Genomic DNA, 23,845 nt, shown 5'->3' with positions numbered 1-23,845 from the left:
AGTTCAAAGTGACATATGGACGGACATATAAGCACACATAGAGAAAGTGTCGGAAGACGTACGCACGTATAAGGAAAGTGTCGGACAGACGTACGCACGTATAAGGAAAGTGTCGGACAGACGTACGCACGTATAAGGAAAGTGTGGGACAGATGTACACACGTATAGGGAAAGTGTCAGGCAGACGTACGCACGTATAAGGAAAGTGTCGGACAGACGTACGCACGGAAGGGGAAAGTAATGAACAGACGTATGCGCACATGCAGGGAAGTGACGGACAGACGGACGCATACATACGGGAAAGTAATAGACAGTGAAGTTTTGAAGTGAGAAATTTTGAAAGACAACTTCAAACAGCAAAATCACTTAGTTGAAGTGTAATGAAAGCAACACGTGGCTTATTATCGCGTGCGTGTCATTGTGTGGTGCAGTCGAGCGACAGTATTATGTGGTGACGCAATCAAGTCCAAAATACGTACAAGTAGTATTTGTCAGTTTGTGATTCGCTGCACTGCTGCATCTTGGCAAGCATCCAGAGTGCAGTTCTGCAGCAGAGATGGGGCGGTGCACCGCGATGCAGCGCAAGCGACAGCTCAGTATAAAAGGCAACGCGGAAAGAGACCGCCGAGCGAGTTCTCTTTTATCCCTTCTCTCTGCCGCCGCTCCTATCCGTTTCTTTGAGTTGTGCTGAGTGGCGACTGTTGCAGCACTCTATGCTTGACGACGCCTGTGCTGCGTCCCAACACGACGCAGCTCTTGTTGGCAGGTTGCCAGGGTGCAGAGTTAGTAGTTTATAAAGTGTGGTTAGTGGTGCAGTGGTAGTTTGTTTTTCTTGTCTGAAGAAGAAGAAACGTGGACTGTCACGTAAGTGTCGGAAGTACACCAAAATATGACACGCAAAACGTAACGATGTTGAAAAGAAGACAAATGAAGGTGGAAAATGACGTGCGATTTGGTGGAGAATTAATTGAACATGCTGAATTTCTCTTTGTCATTCAACGACTATTCAAGGTGATCAAAATAACAAAGCAGATAGGAAATTCTCCGCAAGAATTGATTGATTGAAAGCAAGTGGAGATCGAAAGCTTCTCAATTGTTCATTACCATTCATTATGTAAAATTACATTCATGAGATAACGTTGAATAAAGAAAAAGGGAGGAAGAGAGAGAGGCAGGCGGAAGAATAAGAGATTGCTGCAAAAGTGATGTAAACAATTTGAAAAAGGAGGTGAAGGAGATGTGGGATATTGTCACTGGCCAACAAATAATTAACGTAGTTTACGTCAAAAGGTGTGACCTCAGAGATTGCAGTGTGACCAGAGGATTGAGAATGATACATTTGCAGTGTGAAGGAGTGACAATAGTCGATGTGATTAAGGACGAAGTGTTACCTTTCTCGAAGCAGACAAGAAGAAAGGCTCGTTTTGTAGTTATTTTAAGTGAAATAGTATGTAGTTTTGGTATCATTCATTTCATACATATATGTATAATATACTTTGATAGTTTCGTGGAATGATTTGGAAAAAAAAATCCGATGCTAAATTTATTTCGTAGTTTAGAACTAAACATAACGATATTAGGAAGCGAGAGAGAAGGGGGAAAGAGAAGAGATGTATGTTGCGGGAAAAAAAAAAGAATCAACATTTAGATGAAATTCATATACAATTGTTTATAAATTCTGTGAAATGCCAATCTTTTTTTTTCCCCTATTTTGAGTATAACTTTTAACATTCGGAACAATTTCAAATTTCTAGAAATTTGCATATCAAAAAAAAAAAGAGAACCCTTAAAAAGAATAGAAATGAATGCTGAGAAGTGCACACATCTGAATGAACGACTATCGATTAACACTACCCGCACTTCTCCTCATCCTCACACTCTCCCAGTGATGGAAATGAGGGAACTGTCTGTCCTCTGATTTCAGATTGTTTTGTTAACAATAGTTATTCTAATTTATACATATCATTATGCTGTTTAGCTAGGTAATATATATGTTTATATTGAAGTTTCATGGATTTTTTTTTTTTTTTTAAATTTAAAACTTAATTACCGAAATTTGTATGATAGTTTAAGTTACATTCTATTTCAATTCCATTTACTATTGTTGTTAGTCTAAAGATGTACAGGAAGACGTGAAAAGCAAAATAAACATTTTGATAAGATTTAAGTTGGAAAAAAATTTAAATCGAAATTTTGAATCTTAAATTGATTTCTTGTAATGCTTCACTCTATCTATTTACTATAGCATTTTCTGGTAGGATTAGTCTATTTAAGCCAACTTATTGTTACTTTTATCGAGTGTCAATTCTGTTTCTATTTTCGATTTTCTTTTGTGTTATATCAAATTTGTTTGTTTCTCGAAAAAGTTTTCAAATTTAACAATTTGTGATATTTCGAATATTTTTTTTTTTAAAAATTGTGAATGAATACTCTTCATATTTTTGTAATCTACTAATTAGTGAGAATGAAATATGAAAATTGGTTTATTAGCTTGTTAAGCATAAATGATTTACGACTGTCATATTATTAGACATAAATAGATGGAGTATTATACATACATACGGATAAGTATATAACCATATAAGGCATGTTAAGCGCTGATGACACTTGGCGGAAGATTTTAAATATTTGCAATGGATTTCAAGATTTTACTTTATGTCTAGGATTCACATACGAATGGATGACCTGTTATCTACTAGATATACGTTATTGCTTTAGTGTATCATTTCTTACACTTGATAAAATGTCAGGGTTAATAATATATGAGTTGATTAGTAAGTCCATATAGTAAGAGCTGATTATCTTTTGCCTAATGAAATCTTATCATAATTGTAGTATTGGCCTCGTATCCAAGATTATTTTTGTTTTAATTTTGGAGAGATTTCAAATATTTGCAGTGGATTCCAAATTTTTACTTTATTTATAGGGTTCACATACGAATGGATGATCTGTTATCGGCAGCAATATGTGAAGCTGGTTTAGAAGAATTCTTGTTGGCACCGGAAATCATTGATAGTGAAGTTGAGAAGTCAGGAAATGATATATTAACACGGCCACTCAATACCAGTGATCAGACAAACGATTTGACAGGATTTTCATTAGGGAAAGCCGAACCAGAAGATAAGAAGCAAAATATAGAAATATTAAGCGATGGTTGTTTAATCCTTCCTTCATGTTCACATACGGATTCTGAAAGTAATTCTCGTTCGGATACACCGCGCGCTGATGATCCCTCAAATAACAGCACCGAAAATACAGCCATTCATCAACAGTCAGTTGAAATCGTTGGAACGGCCGAATTACCAAGTGATTTGAGTACTGACGATGGTAAACGGACGACAGTAAACGAACAACATGAAAATACTGGCAAGTTGCCGGATGGTGGAAACAATATTTTCCGTTCACAACGTTCAGTTACCTCATCGCAACAACCATTACAACCGAACAATTTAACGGTAAGCTGATAAAATACTTCACTATTATTATGGGCATGAACGAGATATTTATGATGGGACAGCTTCTGCTGTTATCAGTCTAGTTTCCAAAGTTTTGTTTTAAAAAAGAAGGAACTGGATCTGAATAGTATCACATGGTTTCAAGTTCTGAGTATTTTTCAGTCAGTCAGAAACTCTGTAACAGCACGGTCGACAGTGAAAGTACGTGAAATGTACAGAGCTACCAATGGAGCTGACGATGATAATGATGTTGAAATTATCGGGGAAGCATCGTGCATGAGTGGTGCATCTTGGAACTTACCACGTCGCGTGATAGTTATGCAGCAACGTCCCAAAAATGGTTTAGATTCTATTTAAAGTTAGAAGAAAATGAAACAAGTTCCACTCCTCTTTGTACTATTCTATTAGATTACAATTCCTTTGCATAGGTGTCGTTTACGTACGTCAGCGTAACTGGGATATTATGCCACGGCGTATTCCGACTACACGTGCAGTTTTAAGTCGAAACTGTAACGGAACATTTGCCCTTCGTGGTAGTCGTATAATCCGGCCAGTTTTTCGGTCAGATCGATCAACACCTGTTTTCTTGCAAAGGTAACATTTTGCTGATGTAGAAAATAATTTTGGAAATGCAAAATTACTGTTTATTTTTAGTTCTTGTTTATTTCAGCATATATTTAGTCTCCGAAAATTTTCGGATTCTAACTAAATCTGATTTATCAGAACTTTTCATTAATTCTTTTTTTTTTTACAGGAGCACTACACCATCAGCATGCATTGAGAGAGATCCAGTGAACGTTTTGCAAGAGACAGGACATCAGTATTTGCCTTCAGCAGTATTACAATCGAATATCACATCTTCAAATGCTCAAGCAAGGATTATACGGAATTCAGTTTTACGCCGAACATCTCCAGTGACTGTGCAAGGTCCTCATTCCACTGTAACAACAAACCGTGTGTTACCGAACTTGCAGAGAGCTCGAAGTCATTTAACCGGTTCTATTGCTAGTATGAAACCAATCTTATCCAACACATCAGGAAATAATAATAATGAAAAACGACAGCTCGATGCAACCGGTCGGATACGTATGCTTGGAAATTCGGTTGAACCACGGCTACCTGTAGGTGAAGTTTTGCGACGTATTCGGATGAGTGAACGAAAGACGCCACATACCGATGAGTATCGTGGTAGCGGGGCATCAAAAGACGAAGTGTTCTTTGATAATTCAAGCACTATGGAACGCAAACTGCTGGACCAGAAAGAAAAAAAATCCGTAAGGAATGAGATGGAAACGGCCCTACAGTGCCGTCTTACTCAAAATGAACAGGAGATTGATGATGAGGTTTAGCCTTTATTTGTCTTATTTCTTTGCAGTTGTCATACTCGGAATTTTTGTTTGTTATTATATTTTTGACATCTTGAAAAATTGCGGATTTCTTATGAAAATTTGGAATTAGTGTAGTATAAATCTAAATTTTATGTCATTTTGACTTTATATCCAAAGTCGAAAAAGCGTGTTTCGCATGTTAAATTGTTTGCTGGCAAAGATTAGACATATTGATTCTTCAACAATGACTATTAGTTTGACAACCGATGTAATATGTCTGGTTTCCATGAGAGTACTCAATGGATGGTTTGATTTTGGCTTGCCTAAACTGAAATACTGATACAGTTTTGTGAACGTCATCATATAATTCCAGTCAATGATTGCATCGTATGACTTCATTGTTTATATCGTTGGTTCATCCTTTCTCAATAAGTTTTAGGAAGAGAATTTGGGCTATGCGGAAACGTATGCAGATTATCGTCCAACGAAACTTCGTTCCGGCTTGTCGCATCCGGACAGTGTTATTGAAACTGCATCGTTGAGTAGTGTTGCGCCACCAGATATACGTTATAATTTAACTGTCCCGGAAGAGGTTTGTTTGTTTTTTTTTTTTTTTTTTTTTAACTTCTAGAAGATATATTTTTGTGAAGATCTTTTGCCAAAAATATAACTTTTCATCCTTCAAATCAAACCTAGGAAATAGCTGAAATTGACCCAAACATTCATATTCCAGTTCTTTTCTTCTGTTTCTTTTTTTTAATGACTTATGTTTCAGATCATTGATACAGGCGCGATTTCAGCTGTACAGTTGGAAGCAGTTGTATATGCTTGTCAAGCGCATGAGATGCGCCTTCCATCGAATGAACGCGCTGGCTATTTGATTGGTAAGACCTTCAGTTTATTTGAAAAAAAATGTGGTTGCTCGATTCTCTATTGTCGATATTGTTTTTTCTCATCGTTTTATTTCTCTTTTAAAGTTCTGCTATTATAGTTTTGTTAGGTACAATTGTGCCAATTTTTTCATGTCTTGGGCAAGTTTATATGTATCTGTTGTCTCAAATTCAAACTAATCTTACATTGTTCCGTTTCATTTTCGGTTTTTTCTTTAACAGCACTGTTGTATTCTTGAGCAGTGATCTGCATAATTGGATATTACATTACAAAATTTTCTCGATTTCATAGGTGATGGAGCTGGTGTGGGTAAAGGAAGAACGATTGCTTGCATCATTTTTGAAAATTATTTATTAGGACGGAAACGATCAATCTGGTAAAATTTCTTTGTTTTCATTTGGAAATTAAATGTTTTTTTAAGTAAAGAAACTTTGAAACTTTTAACATTTGTTTTTACTTTGACTTATAATACCGTTATCTACTGTTAACTACTTTTGTTTGAAGTCTAATGCTATGTTTTCAATTAATTTTAAGTCGCGACATATCGGTGATTAAATTCCTGATGAACATCCAATAACTTTAATAAAACCTTAATTGTGTCAAATATGTCGGTTGGAGAAAGGAAACGTTTTTGGTTTTTCTGGTTTGGAAAATGATATTTTGTAGGCTCAGTGTTTCGGCTGATTTGCGATACGATGCCGAACGAGATTTGAGAGATATCGGTGCAAAAAACATCAAGGTTTATACTTGAATTGTCCTTTCATTTTGTAAACTGTTGGTTAAAATTGTGATATGTATATTATGTCGTGCAGTAATCAATAAACATTCCTTGTGTTGTTATACTAAGGTATTATAAATATTTTGGCATTAAACACAGCATTCGTGATTTTTAGGTTTACGCATTAAATAAATTCAAATATTCCAAAATTGGTGGAAAAGAAAATGATGTTAAGAAAGGCTGCATTTTTGCTACGTATTCATCACTCATTGGTGAATGTCGTTCAGCAAAAGGTAAATACCGAACAAGGCTTAAACAACTGATCCAGTGGTTTGGTCAGGTTGGTTTTTAGTTTCATCCTAATGTCTGTTGATGTAAATTCAGACATAAAAATGATAATTTAGTGTGTCTCGGGCTGAATATTTTCATATAGGCCTTTAATATTTCTTTTTAAGCTCTATTGTAGTACAAGACGGTGCTCTGATACTTTTAGCTTGGAAATACTAGGACCTTAGAGCACTATCTGATTCTATAATATAAAGTGTACGAATAGTTTTTACGCTAAGTCATGTAATACATCTCTGTGAGAGAATATATGATAGTATCATGAATCCCCTTTTAGCTATTTGTCGATGTTTAAAATGTTAGTCAGAATTTATCAGTTTTTGTTATGTTTCTTCTTTACATTTATCACTTTTTTATTTCTGGTATGTTATATTTTTTTCTTATGTGTTAAAAAAACTCAAACTTCTTGCATACTTTCTCTGTCATCGCCAATAATTTAAATTTAAAGGGGCTGCAGTTTACTAAATTACAAAATTGTTGAAGAAACATTGAGCAGAATTACAAATACTCTTATACTACATTGCCTTGATTGTAGGATTACGATGGTGTTATTGTGCTTGATGAGTGTCATCGTGCGAAGAATTTGGTTCCAACATCCGGTTCAAAACCAACGAAAACTGGCCGAAGTGTTATGGAACTGCAAAAAGCTTTACCAAACGCCCGAATTGTTTATGCTTCAGCAACTGGTGCAACAGGTATAAATTGTTCATCGAATTCAAATATATGTTACTATCGATTATATAACGAGCGCATTGATTTTCATGAAACTTTCATGAAACCACGACCTACCACCGGTTAATCCAGTTTATGGGATATCAGTACAATGCAAGATGTTTTGTGGAATTATTTTCAGAACCTCGAAATATGGCATATATGACACGTATAGGCTTGTGGGGACAGGGACAAGCATTTCGAGAATTTAGTGATTTCATTAATGCTGTAGAAAAACGAGGCGTTGGAGCTATGGAAGTAGTTGCAATGGATATGAAGGTTTCTGTGTAACATATTTAACCAATGCTCCTTTCCATTTTTTATGAAAAATCTTCCAGTTAGTCTTTGATCTTTGAATTTGTTAAAAGTCAGAATTTTTAGCAGCGTGGCCTTTATCTGGCGCGACAGCTTTCTTTCCGTGGTGTGAGCTTTCGGGTTGAAGAAGTGCCACTGTCGGCAGATTTCGTCGAAGTTTATGACGCATCGGTTAAAATATGGCTTGAATGTCGACGACAGTTCCAGGTCCATTATAATTTGATGCATGTTTGTTTGATTAGCAGTCGTACATTAATTGAAAAAAAGTATGGTATGAGTAACGCTCTAAATTATGTTCAAATCCCACTAATATTGTGAGCAATGTAAGATGACAAAAGAAAATTTCTTGCAGGCAGCTCTTACTCGTCATTGTATTGGTCGAACGCAAGTGAAACTGATTTGGGGACAGTTTTGGGCTGCACATCAACGATTTTTCAAGTACATCTGTATTGGTGCAAAGGTACATTATAACATATTTTTTGTACGAAAAAAAATTTGGAATAATTTTTGTACTATGGATATTAATTAAACAACGTTATATTTACTGTTGCTTTTCTGCACCAGTTGATGAAAGTAGGTGTTTAGAAAACTTTTCAGAGTAGAAAGGGATGATAGGATTAAAAATATAGGACTAAAATATCCAAACTTTGTTTAGGTAAAATCATGTGTCAAGATAGTGCGTGATGCAATAAAAGCCAATAAGTGCGTTGTGATTGGTTTACAAACTACTGGTGAGTCGAAAACACTGGAAGCACTTGACGATGCCGGTGGCGAATTGAATGAATTCGTATCCACTGCCAAGTTTGTATTTAACGAAGTTTGGTGAAACTGCTTGAAAAACATAACATAATCAAGGTTAAATGAAATGACATTGGTGCTTATAAGGATGATTATATCCCGTACATATTCATACGCATTAAATTGAAAAATTTATGAAGAACGATAATTTAGAGCAGTATTGGCGAGGCTTATAGAAAAACATTTCCCAACGGAAAATACGAATTCTTCAGCGGATGTATATACCAATTTCGACAAAATGTGCAATGAATTAGATCGTCCAGTCAAACGCAAATGTGCGTTTAGTAGAATGTTATATGTTGCAAAAAGTGAATTATTTGCAACGGCTGATGACTATGATCTAGTATTACGTTGCAGTGTTCCTGATTAAATCAGTCGCTGTTTTGGTATTTGACTTGGGCTATAACATATGCTAGGTTATAAATGCCTAGCATCACATATCACATGGTGATGTTTGATCAGCAAAAGAAAATTGAAATTGTTTATCTCTGCTATAGACAAAAAATGAACAGTTTGCTGAAATATGATTTGAGAACCACCAAAAAATATGTTTTACGTCTTGTTTCAGTAGACAGATTGGGGTCTGTGAGTTTGACAACCTTTGCTTCATCTGCAAAACGGATGAGACAAAATTCGATTACGGCAGAACAAACAAGTGAAGAGGAACAGTCTGATTCGGATGGTACGGAGTCATCAACACGCGATGATAGTTCGCAATCAACGGAAGAGGAAGATGAATCATCGAGTGAAGAAGGAGAACGTATGTTTTATTTTTTGAAAGTGATGTAAAATAGTGCTACACTAATTTAATGACAACTTGAATTGCAATTCATTGGAAAACAAATTGGTATTTCTGATTGTTAACATTGAGAATATATATTTGATCATTGTAGAAATCAAAAGCAGTTTGCGCAGTAAGTAAAAATTATGGAAAAGGTACAAGTATTACGATTGTTATGATGTTAATGCTGTTTGGTGAAGCGTGTCGTACATACAATGCTTGAAATGCTAAATTTCGTTTTATATTTTAGTACTCTATAATATCTAGATAGTACAACTTACTGAGATACAAAATATGTTATAGAATTTCATTATATTATTTGTAGTTTTTTATTTAATGAGATGCTCTGTCTAAATTGATGCGGTGAGTGGGTATGAAAAGGAACCAAAAGCAGTATTATCATCTACGTCAAATATTTGTTGTTCTGAATTTTTTTTTTTTTGCTTTTGCCAATCAAACTAGTGAGATCACCACTTTTACTTTTATGTCCTTATGAATGAATGGAGTAGTCAGAAAATAACCAGCGGTAAAAAAAATCAATTTGCTGACTTGTCGAATGGTTCGATTCATTCTAATTTAGCATCAAATGGAGCCATCCAAGGTGACGAAGATACCTGGTTACAAAGATTATTGGATGAAGCAAAAAGTTCAGATGAGGAAGCAGCTGAAGAAAAAAGTGGCAGTGAAAAGGAGAAGGGAGGCAGTGACGAGGAAGAATTGAATCCATTTACTTGTGATTTTACTAGAGGTACAATTTCAAAATTTTTTGAGCAATTAATTTTCAGCGTATATAGAAATAAAAAATAAATTTTGTTATATTTCTAGATAAATTTTGTTATATTCTAGAAGATCCATGGGCAGCAAAACAGCAGGTTATTTCGGACTCACCAAAGAAGACGAAAGTTAAGAAAAAGAAGATCAAAAAGAAGCAAAAAAAATCTACTAGTAAGATCGATTCTACAGCGATGGTAGGATGATTCTCTTTTATAGTATAATATAGTGTATGAAATGAAATTTGGTTTGATGAATATTGTAAAAATAATTTTTACCTTAATTGTATCCAGTGTTGCTAGATATGATAACTGATCAGCAGATGAATTAAGTGGTATTAGTGTGGCTGCAATATTTCGAGTTTTATAAATAGATTTACCGCATCTTTGATTAGTATGCAGTTAAAACCAGCAATGATTGAATTGGTCATTTATTTGTCATGTTATAATAGGATGGAAAATGATGTTATGAGATCGAGATAGCTTCTTACCGCAAAAAATGAATTTGTTGCAGCATAGTACTGCCGATGTTTTCATATCATCTTCACGTCTGGTAAGTGATGAGGATCTTACGCTTGGTGAAACTTCACTAATCAAAGCTGAACTGCTGGCTGCTGTAGAGCGTCTAAGCCCTCGATTGCCACCAAATACGCTTGATCAGTTAATTGATGAATTGGGTGGTCCTGATTATGTCGCTGAGGTTTATTTTTGTTGTAATTCAAAAATATTGAAAATTTTGACTCTCTGAAGATACTAATTTAACATCTTCAGATGACTGGTCGTAAAGGTCGTGTTGTATGCCGTGAAGATGGTGATGTTGAATATGAACTTCGACATGCTGGAGCAGATGTACCGCTTGAACTAATGAATATGGATGAAAAAGATAAATTTATGAAGGGCGAAAAATTAGTTGCTGTAATTTCAGAGGCAGCATCTTCCGGCATATCATTGCAGGCTAGTTTTTATCTTTTTTTTGAAATGGACTCTATTTATGTACTGAAAATTTAATGCCTTGGATAAGCTAACAGTTTGTTTTTAGTCGGATCGAAGAGCTACAAACCGTCGACGTCGCGTACATATCACGTTGGAATTACCTTGGTCAGCCGATAAAGCTATTCAACAATTTGGTAATTTCTGTGTTTTATTATTCAGTTAATAATGCATTTTGGAAGAGGGAAAGTTTAAGGAAATAAATTGATGTTTTAGGGCGTACACATCGTTCAAATCAAGTGAGTGCGCCGGAATACATATTCTTGATATCCGAACTGGCTGGTGAAAAAAGGTAATTCAGCATAGATTATGTCGCAGCTTTTCCTGTCTCATTTTTTAAAGTCATGAAACCGGCTTTTTCACTGAAGGCTAAACATGCTTTAATGATGATAAGTCATTAAAGTCATAGCAAAGTACTAAAAACATTCTTCTAAATTTTTTGCTATGTGGAAGCTCTACTGTATTATGTTTTATACAGGTTTGCATCAATAGTTGCTAAACGACTTGAATCTCTCGGAGCATTAACGCATGGTGACCGTCGTGCGACAGAATCACGTGACCTGAGTCAGTTTAATTTGGATACGAGATATGGTCGAGCTGCCTTAGACGTACTGCTGCGAACGGTTACTGGATTGCTCGATCCTCCACTTATACCACCACCAAAGGATTATAAACCTGGAAATTTCATCATTGGTAAATATTTCTTGCTTCAATTTGAAAATATATAAACACATAAGTCACCTGATCTATGCAGCGTATATTTTTGGTAATTATTGATATTTCAAGGTTTTTCTTCTTACGAAATTTGCTATAAAAATTTGAATTTTTAAAGATATGCAGTGTTATATGGAGGGTGTTGGTTTATTATCACTGGATAATGGTGTTTATACAATTGAAAAAGAATCTGCAACTATACCAAAGTTTCTAAATCGTCTTCTTGGCTTACCAGTACATGCACAGAACGCACTTTTCCAATATTTTTCTGATATCGTTGCTGAATTGGTTGCACAAGCGAAACATGATGGAACTTATGATATGGGTATTATGGGTAAGCTAAAATTTTGCTTTTCTATGAACTTAATTGGACTGTTTGAGGACTTTATTAGTACTAAATTAATGTTATGTCTACTTTTATTGTTCAGTTATTGAGTGATGTTTTAGATCTTGGAATGGGTGGGGATGAGGCACGCAAGTTAGAAACTCGTGTATTCATGGGACGCTATGAAAGTGGTTTCTTCCGAGTTGAGATTCACAAAATTGGTGTGGAACGTGGTGTGAGTTGGGAAGATGCTTATGCAATTTGGAAGGATCATCACGAAGACCAGGTAAAGTTAAGCCCATTTCAACTTATAAAAATCTTCATTGCTTGAAAACCAGTAGTTAGTAGATATGTTCGAGTTGTTAGCTAGCAGTTTATTTTTTTGAATTTCAGGATGGTTTTTATCTGGCATCGGTTGGTAATAATGGGAAGAAGACTGCAGCTCTTGTTTATGGTATCGGCAAGAAACGTTTGGATACAGGTGCACGCCTTTTTTGCATAACACGACCAAGCACAGGTCGAAGTGCAAAACTGGAAACAATTGATGAGTTAACAAAACGTTTTCATCTTGCCACTCCTGAAGAAACTGAACAAGTTTGGAAAGATTTGTTTGAAGGTTAGTAGATTGCTATCATTTTTTGTATTTCGGCTCAAATTTTGTCAAGAACATCATGTCTATCGAATTGCTTATTGGGATATTGGGATAGTGCCGTTCTTCCAACTTTACTCAGTTTTCAGGTTCGAACAAAACCTGTCAGCATAATTATTTTCATGGCCGTTGCCGGAACGAAGCGATGGGTGTATACTGTGAAACTGGACGGCGGACCCGAACTTACTTTGTTCTTTCGGGTTCGGTGCTCTCGGTATGGCCGATCGTCGAAGAAGTATTGTCCAGCGGTATGTCTGCTCGAGAAATCAGACGATCACAGCGGATGCAGATAATCCGTGTCAGAACACCACAAGATCACAAAATCGTTGGTATGAATTTTTGCTTTATCTCTGAATGAAAGGCCATATTTTTAGTTAATACTGGTGACGGCGTGACATGAAACTTCGCATAAGATTTTGTTTATGCAATTATGTTTTTGAAGGCTTGTAATTTCCTATAATATTAAAATTGGTTCTGTTGTTTTGCATCCTAAAATTTACTAGTTTAGGATTGCTGGTATTGCCACAATATGTACGAACACTGGTTGCGCGTTTTGAGAAACACTGTGGTGGTTGTGTGGAGTCGAAATCAGCAAATACTTTAAATTAAATTGATACAGTGGTGAAGAGCTTTATGGTAAAAATGTATACGTGTCCACAGGCATTCACTTCTTTCATGGAAATAGTTCTCAGTTAAATTTTAAAATTTTTTGTCTTGTTTGTGTATTTTTTTTTTTTTTTTTTGTCCTGTGTTATATGCATGTTTTTTTTTTTTTTTGATGATCGGTGCATTAGATTGAATCGAGTTTTTCTCTTGTTTGAGAAATTTTGAGAAAAATTGTTTTGCTTGTTTAAAAAAAAAAAAAATTCTTGTTATTTGTGTATACTTAACAAAAGCAAGCCAGTATATCTGTTGTCTGTTGAGAAATTGGTTTATTGCTCGTTATCTTGTGAATATCTACTTCTGTTTTACGTTATTTCAATTTTCACTTTTCTTAACTAATGTATGTTTTGCGTTGTTATTGTTGACTCATTAATCTCTTTATATATTATTTCGTCATTCAGCAGTTGCCGTTGACAAAGCTTTTTTGCACATTGATGCGCAATATGTTTTCCTGTACTAATGATTTTATCAAATGAATTTAGATTTGTGTGCGATTTCTGAACATTAACAATATTTTACACTTGGCTTGAACATTCTTGTCAAAAGGAAATTTTGACTAGGATATAGTGTAACGAAATATCTTGGCATTAGTAGTCAAAAATAGTCCGTAACATTTAATATTTTACTCTTTACATATTGAATTAATGGAAATGTATTGCTAGGATGAACTTTTACACAAAAACTCCTATCACTGAGCTAAAATTGAGATTTAGTCCAAACAAAAGGCATATTTGCTGAAGAGTAGTATTTGAATTCTCTCATATTTTGATGAGTCTCGCATGAAGTGTGTTTATTCAGGCGAAAAAAAAGGAAAGACACTACAATTGTTAGCCTAAATGCATTGTGAATTTGAGTACTCGATAAAATTGTCATATATGACATATATTCTCATCTATTCAACCAACAACAACAAATCTTCATTTTAGTAAAGAATCATTTCGATTAATTCTGATAGAGAAGAATGGAAAGTATAATACAATATGCAAAAAGGGAAAAACTAGTCTGGAGGTTGGGGGGATCGAACCCCCGCCCTCTCGCATGCAAAGCGAGCGCTCTACCACTGAGCTAAACCCCCAACTAGTAGTCTTGGAGTATAAATGATTTTTATTCCATATTAAATTTATTTTTATTAAATTGAAATTTGCATTAAATTTTTTTTGTTTGCTTATTTGCTTAATTCTACCTACAAAATTAATATCTAGTCTAAGTAAAAATGTATTTGTTAAAGAGTTTAAAAACTTTCATGTAAATTAATTTAATTTTCATCATGTCAATTGAAATAATTGTAAAATTTGCAAAATTAAAATTAACATTATAAATTAGCTAATTATGTGTTATTAGAATGGGTGAGAAGGTTTTCTCTTTGTTTGTTTCTTTCTTTTTCCCCCCTCTCTTTCTCTCTCTGTTATTCTAATTACAAAGATTATTATTATTATTATCATTATTATTATTATTATTATTATTATTATTATTATTATTATTATTATTATTATTATTATTATTATTATTATTATTATTATTATTATTATTATTATTATTATTATTATTATTATTATTATTATTATTATTATTATTATTATTATTATTATTATTATTATTATTATTATTATTATTATTATTATTATTATTATTATTATTATTATTATTATTATTATTATTATTATTATTATTATTATTATTATTATTATTATTATTATTATTATTATTATTATTATTATTATTATTATTATTATTATTATTATTATTATTATTATTATTATTATTATTATTATTATTATTATTATTATTATTATTATTATTATTATTATTATTATTATTATTATTATTATTATTATTATTATTATTATTATTATTATTATTATTATTATTATTATTATTATTATTATTATTATTATTATTATTATTATTATTATTATTATTATTATTATTATTATTATTATTATTATTATTATTATTATTATTATTATTATTATTATTATTATTATTATTATTATTATTATTATTATTATTATTATTATTATTATTATTATTATTATTATTATTATTATTATTATTATTATTATTATTATTATTATTATTATTATTATTATTATTATTATTATTATTATTATTATTATTATTATTATTATTATTATTATTATTATTATTATTATTATTATTATTATTATTATTATTATTATTATTATTATTTTATTATTATTATTATTATTATTATTATTATTATTATTATTATTATTATTATTATTATTATTATTATTATTATTATTATTATTATATTATTATTATTATTATTATTATTATTATTATTATTATTATTATTATTATTATTATTATTATTATTATTATTATTATTATTATTATTATTATTATTATTATTATTTTATTATTATTATTATTATTATTATTATTATTATTATTATTATTATTATTATTATTATTATTATTATTATTATTATTATTATTATTATTATTATTATTATTATTATTATTATTATTATTATTATTATTATTATTTTATTATTATTATTATTATTATTATTATTATTATATTATTATTATTATTATTATTATTATTATTATTTTATTATTATTATTATTATTATTATTATTATTATTATTATTATTATTATTATATTATTTATTATTATTATTATTATTATTATTATTATTATTATTATTATTATTATTATTATTATTATTATTATTATTATTATTATTATTATTATTATTATTATTATTATTATTATTATTATTATTATTATTATTATTATTATTATTATTATTATTATTATTATTATTATTATTATTATTATTATTATTATTATTATTATTATTATTATTATTATTATTATTATTATTATTATTATTATTATTATTATTATTATTATTATTATTATTATTATTATTATTATTATTATTATTATTATTATTATTATTATTATTATTATTATTATTATTATTATTATTATTATTATATTATTATTATTATTATTATTATTATTATTATTATTATTATTATTATTATTATTATTATTATTATTATTATTATTATTATTATTATTATTATTATTATTATTATTATTATTATTATTATTATTATTATTATTATTATTATTATTATCATTATTATTATTATTATTATTATTATTATTATTATTATTATTATTATTATTATTATTATTATTATTATTATTATTATTATTATTATTATTATTATTATTATTGCCAATTTTACATTATTCATATTTCTTCCCTCTTTCTCTCTCTCCCTCTCTCTCTCTCTTTTTTGTTTCCAAAAAAAAAAAGAAAAGGGAAAAAAAATGTGAAATTAAATTCTTTATGTGATAAAGGCAAGAATTTAACTAGCGATAACATTATGATCATTGATAGAAAATATGATTAATACTATAAATTGATAATATTAGATAAATTTTCAATTGAAATATTCAATTTGAATTTTTTTTTTTTATTTGAAAAATTCAAAATTATTTGAGTTTGTAAACAAAAAAAAAGAAAAAAGCGAAAAAAAAATGTTTTTCTCTTATATTTTATTTGTTTTTTTTTTTTCATTATACTTTTTCATATTTTATTCAAACAATAATTTCTCACAAAAATTCTCGACCAATTAATGAAACAAAAAAAAAAATAGCACAAATATAAAATTTAAACTTTTTTTTTCATAAAATATAAATTAATTCATTTTTACTATTTATGCCATTATCACTAGTTTATTTTGTTCAATTCTTTTACTTTTATTGCAAAAAATTGCATTTCTCTCTTAGCTGAATTAATTTTAATAAAAATATTTTATTATTACTATCATTTATCATTATTATCAATTATTAATTATAATTATCAATTACTAATTTGCCTATTACAATTATAGTTTTTTATTTTAACTTAAAAATTTTTTCATTTATTTCTGAAATTTTACAAATTTTTTCAAAGATTTGTTACTTTTGATGATAAAACAATCCCAATGTAATGTTATCAATATCATATTTTCAAACAAATATGATTAATGTAATTTATTTTACTTTTCTATTAGAAAGCAAAATAATTAACTTTTTTAAAAATACCATTTTCTTTTTTCATTTTTATTTCTTCCATGTGAAAAAAAAAAAAAAAAAAGATAATTATTATCAAAATAGCGATGAAAAAAATAATTTTATTTGTGTATTTTTATTAAATTTGAAACAAAACAACAATAACAATAGTTTGACCAAATAGACGACAACAACAAATAATACAAATCAATTGTTTATTGTCTAAATGTTTATGCATATTTACTAAACTAATTGTTTGTTTGTTTGTTTTTTTTTCTTATTGCTTATATAAACATACATTTGGTAGTTAATTAAATAATTAATTAGCATTGTATAAATATTTAATGGAGAATTTTACAATATTATTAACTAAATATATTTCACTAAATTATCACAATATGCATTTCTTTACTAATAGTGTAAACATCAATTATCGAATAAATAATGCTGACAAAAAAAAAAAAAAAAACAAATAAATAAGCACCCGAATAATGATATTATGCAATTAGAAAAAAAAAAAAAGTAATCAAAATATCGATAAAGTAATTTTTGCTAAAGCGCTAATTAAATTGAAGTACTAATTAAATCTAATTTACTCATTGATAAATAGGCACAAAAAAAAAAAAAATTTATGACAAACAATCAAATAAATACAATAAATATTTCATTTTAATCTTCAATAATTATTGTTTGTTGTTTTTATTGTTTGTTGTTGTTGTTGTTGTTGTTGTTATTTCAGATTCATCAAAATTGGTAATATTTGTTTTTGGTCCAAGAAATAATTCACTGCCAGAAATTTTCATATTTGTATCAAATTTTTCATTTACTGAAATATCGAAAAAATTTTATAGAAAATATACATTGATAACTAAGCTAATTATGATATGCTAATTAAGATTAAAGTAAGTAAAGTAAGATAAAGTAATAAATTTACTTTAATAAATGCTATTATAAGGAAAATAATTCATTAAGCATTAAAAATGTATTATTAAGAATTGTGATAAATTGAGAAAGAAATAATAAATTAAATTAATTTTAGATTATCAAAATAAATATAACCAAATAATACTTCGATGCACTTTTTTTTTTTTTGTTCCCTTTCTTTTTTTCTTTTTCTTTTTTTTTTTTTTTAAAAAAAAAAATTGTCAAAAAATCAAAATTTTAGAAATAAAAATTTAGTAAAAAAAATTTTTTTCATAAATAAAAAAATAATATAAAAATTTAAAGAAAAAACAAATGGAAATTTTTAAATAACAACGTTTATCACCATAGTAATTTTCAATTTTTCCCTAAAATTTATTTCAAAGTATTATAAGTAATAAATTAATAATTTGCTAAAAATTTAAATGAAAAAATGCATTTAAATTTATTTTTATTAATTTTGCTGACGAATTTTTGCGTAAAACTTAATTACAAAAGCGTATTTTAATATTTAAACTATAAAATGACCACACCATACTTGTCCCGCTCTGCTACAATGCATATAACATAATGACACATTGTTTTCTAACAAATTTATAGTTTAGATATGAAAATCAAATTGTAATTTCAATACTTTTTTTTTTGGTTACATTTACTTTTATTACATTTCTAAGCCCAAAAAAAAAGCAAAAACGAAAAGCAAAGTTAAAATTTTCAATTATCAAAAAAAAAGGAAAAATAAATTAAAAAAAATTTTTCTCCCATTTGCATTTTTGTTTTCTTATTGTTTTAGATAATGTATCATTGATATTTTTTAACAATATGCAAATTTCTTTCTTTCTTTTTTTTCATCATAAATAAATAGTTTAGAACAAATATAAACAAAAATTATACTTTTTAAAAGTACTTTCTTTGTTTATATTTAATCTTTGATAAAAATTATAAATGTGTTAATTATAAATTTTGAATTAATCAATTAATCATTAAAATTTGCATAAGCATTACTTTACCATAATTAAATTTAACAGTTTAAATTTGTAATTTAAACTAAATAACAAAAATTTAAACTTTAAGAAAAAAAAAGCGAAAGAAAATGCTACATTTTTTCAATTTTTCTTTCCAAAGATAATTTAGCAAACGAGAAAAAAAAAGAAAAGTTTTTCTTTGCTTTTGCAATTATTTGAAAAATGTATGTTTCTTGGAAAAAAATAAATGAAAAATATTTATTTTTATGTTTGAATTTGACAGTTGCTCTGTCAAAATTTTTTTTTTTAAAAAAAATTTTTTTCAATTTTCTTTTTTTGTTGCATTTTCATAAATGAATCTCTTGCTTAAAATGCATTTTACTTTATTATACAAGAATGCATAAATTGAACTTTAAAGCTTTTTTTTTTTCTTTTCTTTTTGCAATTTTACATTTATTTTACTTTTCTTTTGTCAACTAAATTATTTCCCTTTTCTGTTTTTTTTTTTCTTTTTTCTTTTTATATTTAAAAAAAAAAGGAACAAATTAGTTTTAACATTTAAAAAATGTCAAATAAAAAAAAAAGAAAAGATAAAAGTAAATGTTAAAAATTGTGAATGAATTATTCATAAATCATTTACATTTGTAAATATCAAACAAAAAAAAAAAATTTGCTTTGAATTTTTATAAAATTAAAAAAAAAAAAAAGACAAAAAATGTTACGAGAAAAACTTTTTAGAATTAAAATTTTTTGCAAATTTACTGAGAAAAAAGAGCAAAAAAAAAAAAATTTTTTAAACTTTAATCAATACTTTTTCTTTTTGCTTCCCATCTTTATAGGTTAATCTTTTAAATTTAAATAAACAAATTTGAAATATAAAAATGTTTTAAAATGTCATAGCATAAAGAAATTCTTATATATTAAAAATTTAATTAGTTTTAATCTGATTAAAATTAATTTTATGACAGAAATTAAAAAAGTTTTGATGAAATTTAGACTAATAATTTTTTAGCAATTTATTCTTAAGGAAAATGCCTCAATGAAGAAAACTGCTTGAAAGGATATATGAAAAAAGAGAAATGTTTAAATTAAAAGAATTCAATGAATGATTTAATTAAATGAAATTTTTAATTCAACCAAAATTTGATTACATTTCAACATTTATTATTATTTTATTATTATTATTTTTTTTTTACTTTTTTTCATATAATTAATAGCTAAAAAGTTTATCAATAAATTTAAATGTTATAAATTTCGAAAATTAAGTATAGGAAAAAAAAACAAGTATTTGCAAATGAAAGTTTATTCTCTCTGTTTATTTGTTTACTTTTTATGTTTACCTAATTGTTTATTTGTTCATTTTTATGCTTACTTATTGTTTATCTGTTTACTTTTTATGTTTCCTGTTTGTTTAATTTTTATGTTTTACTAATTATTTATTTGTTTATTTTTATGCTTACCTAATTGTTTATTTGTTTATTTTCTACGTTTACCTAATTGTTTGTTTGTTTATGTTTCCCTAATTATTTATTTGTTTATTTTCTATGCTTACCTAACTGCTTATTTGTTTATTTTTTATGTTTACCTAATTGTTTATTTGTTTGATAGTAAGAAAAAGCAAGAAAAGAAGAAAAAAAAATTTACAATGATTTATAACTAAGAGATATGTTCTACAACATTTCCCAGTGGAAGGGCAAAAAATGAGTGAAGAATAAATTTAAAAAAGAATTTAACTTTTTTTTTTTTTTTTTTGGCAAATTGTATTTTCCCGCTTTACAAGAAAATGCTAGAATGCATCACTAAATGATAGCATTTTTCATTTATTTGATGGGCAATTTACCCGACCCGAAGAATTAGGTAAATAATTTCAATCTTTCTACCCTATTATCATTTCATATTTTGCACTCTTTGCATTATTTACCATTCATTATCTTTTCACATATTTTTAATTTTTAAAAATGAATAATTTGAAAATTTTCCTAAAACAAATAAATGAAATTGAAATAGCGAAAAAAAAGAAAAGAAAAAAAAACGATCTATTGCTACAAAAATCTCATTTATTTCTCTGTTAGCTTTATTAAATTTTAATTAAATTGCAAAAAAAGAAAACTGTTTACATTCTTTATTTAAATATTTTATTATTCAAAAATTCTCAAAAATTCTGAAATTATTAAATTTTGTGTCAGGAATGATTGCAATGAAGCAAATAAACAAATAAATAAAATAAATAAGCAAATAAATAAATAAAACAAAAATAGATAAATAAATAAAATAAAGAAATAATTAATGGATAAATAAATAAACAAAATAAATAAATAAATAAATAAAATAAATAAAATGAAAAAATAATAAAAACAAATAAATAAATAAAATGCAACTAATTCTGTTTGTGTTTTTAGGTAATTTAAATTTAATGCTTGCAAATTTTTAAAAATTTAATTTGTATTCGTATTGTAACTTTTCACTCTTTTTAAAATTTAATAGCAAGAAAGAGAGAATAAAGAGAGAAAATGAAAGGGAGGGAAAGAGAAAGAAAGAAAGAGAGAGAGAGAGAAATAAATATAAGAAGAAGAGTAAATCAAAGAATGTTAAATAAAGTTTTAATCAAATGCAATTTATCATTTATTCATTTAAAATTAAAATAGTGATTATTCATTTGAAATAATTAATTCTATGAAAGTATTTCAGAAATTGAATTTTTTTGATTTTAAATTTTTCTTAAAATTAAAACTTTTAAATTTTAATTTAAAAATTGAAATTTTCGAAATTTTTATTAAATGATAACAATTATACTGCAATGATTCTTATTTTACTTTAACTGCACATACTTTATTTTTTCAAATTATTTAATTTAGCAATTAATTTCATTGGTATAGTATATGACAATAAATGAATTACTTTATGTTTTAATAAAAATTTTGCTAAAAATTATTTAAAATTTTTAAATTTTACTTCTAATCATTTCGTTATAAAAGAATAAAATTTTTTTAATCATAATTTTGAATAAAATAAACCAAATGTAATAGTTTTCAATTAAGATTTCTGCTTTTTCTTTTTTTGCAAAGCAATATTAAAGAATAAATAAATATATGAAAAGTTTTTTTTTATAATACAATATTTTAAAATTTTCATTTTTTATTTCTCAAAAATTTTCTCAAAAAAAAAAAAAAAAAAGGAAAATTTGAACCATTTAAATGCAATTATAATCGTTGCTAGAATGGAAAAATTATAAAAATTGCAATTGAATATAAATTTTTTTTTTATTAAATTCAATCAATCAAAATATATCAATGATTTTTATTGTTAAAATTATTTTATTATATATTACTTTAATTTTATTTTATTAAATACAAAATAATTTTATTAGAAATAAAATTAACATTTGTTTAGCTAAATTTTGTTTTTTTTTTTTTTTTTCAAATTCCAATCTTCAAAAAATTTTCTGCGATAGATGAAAATGAATTAATTATTTTAAATTATTTTTATAAATGTGAACGATTTGATTTGCAACAAGGAAGATGAGAAAATGTAAAGAAAGAAAAGAGAATGACAAAATAAAGTTTAAAAATAATTAATTAATTAATTGATAAGAGAAGAAATGCAAAGATAAAAAAAAAAAAAAGAGAAATTGAATGATAGTAAAAAATTAAATTATGTAGAATAAATAATAAATTTAATTTATTTTTATTTTCTTAATTTAAATAAATTGCAAAAATTTCATATGCGACATGCATTTGTATTTGATTGGAATTTATTTAATTATTTGAGAAATTATTCGCATTATTTTAAATATTATTTTAATTATTTTTAATTATTCAAAAATTTTTTGTTTTTTTTTTTTTTTTTTTTGCATATTTCTTTAACAATTAAGTGAAGTAATTAACTGAATTTTTTTGAAAAGAAATTTGTTTACATACTTTTTCATTCAATTTCGAATTAAAAACAATTGAAAATATTGTTAAAATTAAATCAAACTACTAATTGTTAATTAATTGATTTTTTTGAAACAAAATTTGTTTACATACTTTTTATTTTTAATTTCGAATTTAAAATAATTGAAAATATTGAAAAATTAAATTAAGTAAATTAGGTATCAAGAAAAAATATGTATAATTTAGTAATTGGCAAAAATATATTTATAATATAATTTTTTATCACAAAAATGTTTGTGATCATAAAATAATACAAACAGTATCATTCATATGTATGAAATTTATATTAAATATAAACGTTTACATTTTAAATAACTAACTACTTAATTAATTACTTAATTAATTAATTATAAATCAAATTTAATAACCTATTTGATCAATCCTTGAACCAAGTAACAATGATAAAGTGACCAAGAAAACAGCTAAAATGGTCAACGTAATAGCAATTGTCGTAATCATACGTCGAGCGTAAGCCTGATTTTGCTCTTTTATATATTCCAAATTATCATTTTCTCTTTGTTCCTCCAT

At 27.1% G+C, this 23,845-nt stretch overlaps 2 protein-coding genes and 1 non-coding gene across 8 annotated transcripts; 1 reads left to right on the top strand and 2 right to left on the bottom strand.

Moving 5' to 3' along the window:
- Positions 1-973: 973 nt before the first annotated feature.
- Bma-let-765 (Notch signaling pathway homolog protein 1, putative) lies at positions 974-13,399 on the top strand (the record flags this gene model as incomplete). Of its 6 annotated transcripts, XM_043076158.1 has the most annotated exons (30): positions 974-1,011; positions 2,927-3,455; positions 3,618-3,795; positions 3,884-4,049; positions 4,210-4,382; positions 4,581-4,798; positions 5,223-5,375; positions 5,559-5,667; positions 5,966-6,050; positions 6,341-6,413; positions 6,568-6,732; positions 7,273-7,432; positions 7,591-7,727; positions 7,830-7,970; positions 8,116-8,223; positions 8,419-8,564; positions 8,715-8,836; positions 9,130-9,321; positions 9,923-10,090; positions 10,189-10,310; positions 10,627-10,812; positions 10,884-11,027; positions 11,152-11,239; positions 11,319-11,394; positions 11,581-11,795; positions 11,935-12,150; positions 12,264-12,427; positions 12,535-12,757; positions 12,880-13,119; positions 13,299-13,399. In XM_043076158.1, 30 exons carry the CDS (start codon positions 974-976, stop codon positions 13,397-13,399), a joined length of 4,836 nt encoding a protein of 1,611 aa, XP_042932092.1. The 6 variants fall into 6 exon arrangements, with proteins under 6 accessions (XP_042932092.1, XP_042932091.1, XP_001891576.1 ...); XM_043076157.1 differs by having other exon boundaries at positions 4,210-4,798; XM_001891541.1 differs by lacking the exon at positions 974-1,011 and adding an exon at positions 2,588-2,751 and having other exon boundaries at positions 4,210-4,798.
- A 1,057-nt stretch (positions 13,400-14,456) lies between these two features.
- Positions 14,457-14,528, bottom strand: Bm14549. Its single transcript has one exon. It is a non-coding gene; the product is annotated as a tRNA-Ala (tRNA).
- A 3,654-nt stretch (positions 14,529-18,182) lies between these two features.
- On the bottom strand, positions 18,183-23,845 carry Bm17325 (Uncharacterized protein; the record flags this gene model as incomplete). Its single annotated transcript, XM_043076156.1, has 2 exons — positions 18,183-18,325; positions 23,686-23,845. 2 exons carry the CDS (start codon positions 23,843-23,845, stop codon positions 18,183-18,185), a joined length of 303 nt encoding a protein of 100 aa, XP_042932090.1.

This window comes from Brugia malayi, assembly GCF_000002995.4.
Source record: "Brugia malayi strain FR3 genome assembly, contig: Bm_v4_Chr1_scaffold_001, whole genome shotgun sequence".
NCBI lineage: Eukaryota > Metazoa > Nematoda > Chromadorea > Rhabditida > Onchocercidae > Brugia > Brugia malayi.
The sequence above is the reverse complement of the archived record's forward strand: the minus strand, read 5'-3'. Positions and strand labels throughout refer to the sequence as shown.